Source organism: Apis dorsata, unplaced genomic scaffold (assembly GCF_000469605.1).
Source record: "Apis dorsata unplaced genomic scaffold, Apis dorsata 1.3 scaffold_52, whole genome shotgun sequence".
Taxonomy (NCBI): Eukaryota; Metazoa; Arthropoda; class Insecta; order Hymenoptera; family Apidae; genus Apis; species Apis dorsata.
The window spans coordinates 1,307,058-1,311,424 of record NW_006263353.1 but is presented as its reverse complement, the minus strand read 5'-3'; the positions used below and the strand labels follow the sequence as shown (position 1 = coordinate 1,311,424).

At 22.9% G+C, this 4,367-nt stretch overlaps 2 protein-coding genes and 1 long non-coding RNA gene across 10 annotated transcripts in view; 2 read left to right on the top strand and 1 right to left on the bottom strand.

Moving 5' to 3' along the window:
• The window catches only part of LOC116186753, a 21,136-nt gene extending 20,494 nt beyond the window's left edge, over positions 1-642 (top strand). The window contains exon 3 of the long non-coding RNA XR_004151760.1: positions 630-642. This is a non-coding gene — a long non-coding RNA (uncharacterized LOC116186753). The remainder of the gene's footprint in view (positions 1-629) is intronic.
• The window catches only part of LOC102679568 (hippocampus abundant transcript 1 protein-like), a 7,838-nt gene extending 5,124 nt beyond the window's left edge, over positions 1-2,714 (bottom strand). For 3 of the 4 annotated variants that reach the window (XM_031514978.1, XM_006609181.2, XM_006609179.2), the window contains exon 1: positions 2,387-2,704. Coding sequence is in view for 1 of the 4 variants with exons in the window: in XM_006609180.2 (XP_006609243.1) it covers positions 2,387-2,512 (126 nt within the window). In the remaining 3 variants the exon portion in view is untranslated. Of the gene's footprint in view, positions 1-2,386 lie in introns of all 4 variants that reach the window. The other variant, XM_006609180.2, reaches the window with a different exon arrangement.
• A 652-nt stretch (positions 2,715-3,366) lies between these two features.
• Positions 3,367-4,367, top strand: part of LOC102680032 — a 17,373-nt gene continuing 16,372 nt past the window's right edge. For 4 of the 5 annotated variants that reach the window (XM_031515087.1, XM_031515086.1, XM_006609183.2 and 1 more), the window contains exon 1: positions 3,369-3,516. In XM_031515087.1, the coding sequence (XP_031370947.1) occupies positions 3,496-3,516 (21 nt within the window). In that variant the 5' untranslated portion in view covers positions 3,369-3,495. Of the gene's footprint in view, positions 3,517-4,367 lie in introns of all 5 variants that reach the window. The other variant, XM_031515088.1, reaches the window with a different exon arrangement.

The following is a 4,367-nucleotide window of genomic DNA, read 5'->3' as shown; positions in this document are numbered from 1 at the left end:
TTTAATTTTTAATTTTTTTTTTTTTTTTTTTTAGTGGATTTCTTTCACTAAAACATAAATCTGTTTATTCATAAGCATAAATCTGTTCTTTATTTCTCTTTTTACATTTCTCAGCAATATAAAGACACAAGATCTTTTAAATATATAAAATATTATGCCAAAATTATTAAAATTGAACAAAATCTATATGTGAACATATATCTTAAAAATATACTTTTTTGTCTGTGTACAGCATTTTCAAAACATTTTGAAATTCTTATCACATTATAATCTATATTTTTTAAGGGCAGCTTGTTTAAAGAACATTGTTAACAAATTAAAGTCCAAAAAAATTTCAAAAATTTCTTTCTTTTTATGTAGCGCCATTTGAACATTTTCTTCGAATGTTTTCAAACTTTTCTTCTTTTTTTAAAAAAAACTATCATGTTTTTATCACACATGATTCAATTTATTACTTATTATCTAATAAGTAATGCGATAAGATTTTTAAAAAAATCTATTATTCAGCAGATTATATATAATTTCCTTAATATTAAAAATTGCCATAGGAAATAATATATGACATTTAAATTTTTCAATTTGTATAATGAAACGTTAAATTAATATTTATTACAAAATAGTACGATCAGTAATATATCGGATAGAATGATTTCTCTCGTATTTGATATTTCTTAATGTCATAACTTATTGTCAACACCTCTTCATTAAGATTCTCAAAAATATATAATAACTATGTAACTTTTTCATTCTTTACTCTTATTTTTTTTTCAATTTAATTATCAAAAATTATATGAATAAAAATCTAAATCACTGCATTGCAACTCTATCACCAAACCCCCCACTTTTTACGATATCTAGCTATCGTTCTTTCATCACTTTAGATTGAATCTAACCTAAAAATCTAGTAAAATGAAGTGATATTTTGTGTTCTTTGAATATAAATAAATTATACTGAAACAAAAAATTAATCAATTCTAAAAAATATTCCATAATTATAAATTTTTTTCATTATATATTTTGTATTTTAAAAAGAATTACGAATTATACATTGTTAGCAACTGATCAATATGCGCAAGTACGATATTATTCGAAGAATTTGTACATATATAATATTGCTAATATAAAAAAGAAATTATGAATTTAATATATTTCTAATAAAAGATGAAAATATTTTGGAACAGAATATAAAATATGTTTATTTTTATAAATGTACGATTTATGTGATATTTGATAAATCATTATCATATGTTGAATTTCATGTTTTCTATTTTTAAATGCTACAAATATAATCTCAAAAATTATTATAAATTAGTAATATATTTTTTTATATTCATAATTAAAACTTATATAAATTTGAATTTATTAATTACTAAGTTATTTTTACAAGCATATATTTATCTTCTTTTTTATTTTGAAATTAAATATTGTTTCTTTTTTTCTCTGCCTCTCATATTAAATATTTATATTAAATATTGCATTTTTTTAAATATATTTTTTATTGAATATCTCAACAAAAACAAGAAAACATCAAAAAATAAAAGAGATATAAAAACATTTTCTATAAAATTTAACATGAAACATACATTATTCTTTTTATATTACACATAATAATTGTCAAATTTTTATTTTGACAAATTTTAATTAATCAAAAAAGTAGAAAACAAACAAAAAAGGAAGTAACATTTAAAATCAATTTTCCGTATATTTATAAAACGATTATAAATATTCTTTTAAATAAAAAATATAATATAATTGAAAAAATATAGTAAATATTTTATATTTTAATACATGAAAAACATTTTAAATCATTTTATAAAATTAAAATGAAACAAAGAAGCTGGTTGCAAATTTTATTTCATTAATTATAAAATATTGAGAAATTTGAATAGAAGTTCAAATCATTTAATACACATTTAAATATTAATAAGATTATTATCATATTAATATTTCGTTCTCCATTTAAAAAAAATCATAAAAAATACAAGATTAAAATAAAAGCATATAAAATTATTATACTTTTAAAATTTAATTAAATTTTATCTATGAAAAATATATAATTATATTTTGTATTCTCCATATAAAAATGAACTTATTAATATATATATGTACGAAAATGGACAAAAGTTAGTTACATATCAGTGTTATAATTATAAAACTCACATAATTTTTATATTGATGAAAAGTTTCATAAACAAGTTGCGCTTTGTAAAACTTTTTAATTCATTATTATAATTCATTGTCAAAAATAAACATAATAATTGTCGTTAGAATTTATCATGTACCGAGCCAAAAATACTTACTTTAAATATGAAATCAGAAAAAATATATAGAAAAAAATCAAAATAACTTAAAAATCTAATAGATATTAAATTAAATATTGTAGTACCGTAATGACCCCATCCTTAATAATGAATTTTCGGCTTCGTACGATCATGCCCACGACCTTCTTTGAGACCTTGGCGGGCATATTCACGCACTGCGCGCACAGACTCTTCCGTTTTTTCAGTTTCATTAATTTTTAAAAATCCGATGACACTGTGCGAGTCATTTTTCTGTGATATTCTCACACAAGCACAAAAAGCGTTATTAGCTTTAAATCTTTATAGTTGTATCTACATAATGTAACAATCCATAGTTAACCATGTCCGCAGGCTACTACAGACTATCAGGTGAGTGTAATATATTTCATAAAGAATGTAGAATAGAAAGTGTAACCAATATAGAAATTGTATGCGACGAAAGTGCCACCAAGTAGTAATATGAAGAAACATCATTGATACATCTCTATCTCCATAATTAACAAGTTTTAGTTTCATAATAATTTTATGCACATAAAAAAATAAACATTTGATGTTTGACAAAATGTTTCTTAAAATATGTCTTTATGTCTTAAAAATTATAGAAGTTCAAATTTGAATAATTTTATTCTCTGTAGAAGATTTATTTTAAATATCCACAACTTCGTTATGTGTGCATTACATAATTTTTATACTTCAAAATATATTTTTCCATGTGTAAATTATATTTAATTTTTAAATAATTTTATTTAATTTTTATTATGTAAAAAATTTTAAATAAATATATGCACATTGCATTAAATTTTAATTAATAATAAGTGATAAAGAAAAATTTTTTATAATGTATAAAATAAATCAATTATAAAATAATTTTTTATTTATTAAATAAGTTTTAATATATATATAATTAATTAATAAAATATTCGATTAATATGTCAAGAAATAAAACTTATATAACTTATAAAACAATTTTCAATGAATCAGGATTCAATGTATGACTTATACTGCTTTCTGTGTACACGACATAAATTTATAACTTGATCGTATCTAACGCATAGCACCGCAAGAGTGCGCATTATTCAGTGAAAAAAAATGGTGGTTATTTGGGTGTAGTCGGGCGATTTTCTGCAACACAAATGTGAGTACCGGCTGACTAAGGAATTACGAGTGCTGTTTGTCAGTGCATCGCAAAGCTAATATGACCGAAACCATATCGGAGGTAATGAAACTATTAATATCCGAACAAATTTCTTACATTTCTATGCGAAAGCAGAACTTTAAGTAGGTATTGTTATTCATGCATCTCCGCATGACAAGTACTTGCGGTATTTCCGATATATTTTATCAGTCAAAAATCTAGGATAAATTCATGACGTTCTTATAGAATGAAAATATTCGTATTTATTTATATATCTAAAAACTATTTGCTGTAGGACAATATGTAAAATATGCATTGATGCGATATTTTTGGGATAGATGTCACATTATCTTAGTGTCTTGACTATATGCGCGTGTACGAATGTGTGCATTTATTTGATTTGCGGTATACGTGTGTGGTACTTCCTCTTCACCCCTTAATACGCATGTACTCAGCATGCAGTACAACAGTGTCCGTGAGATACGTATATCACAGTATATACGTAAGACCTACTACTTGCTATATACTGTCAACATTTTTCAAGTGACTGTTCCATGATGCTTCAACATACTGCAATATTAACGAAGTAAATTTTTTATTCTATATCGTATTCATTTTCTTTATTTAAATATTAATAGTTATCATAATAATGTAATTGAAAAATTGCTGAATATATTTCGATTTGTTAACAAATAATGACATTTTTCGTACATAACATTTAATATATTTAAAACATTAATTCTGAGATCGGTTATCTTCATATTTATTGGCAATCAACATGATCAACCATTATACCATTGATGTTGCTAAATTTATACAATCTGTACAGTCATACAAACATTTGCAAAGTAGGAATAATAATGTCATAAGAAGGACCCATACACATGCAATTCTGCCCTCTGTAAAATAGATTAATTCAAGGTTTATTGATA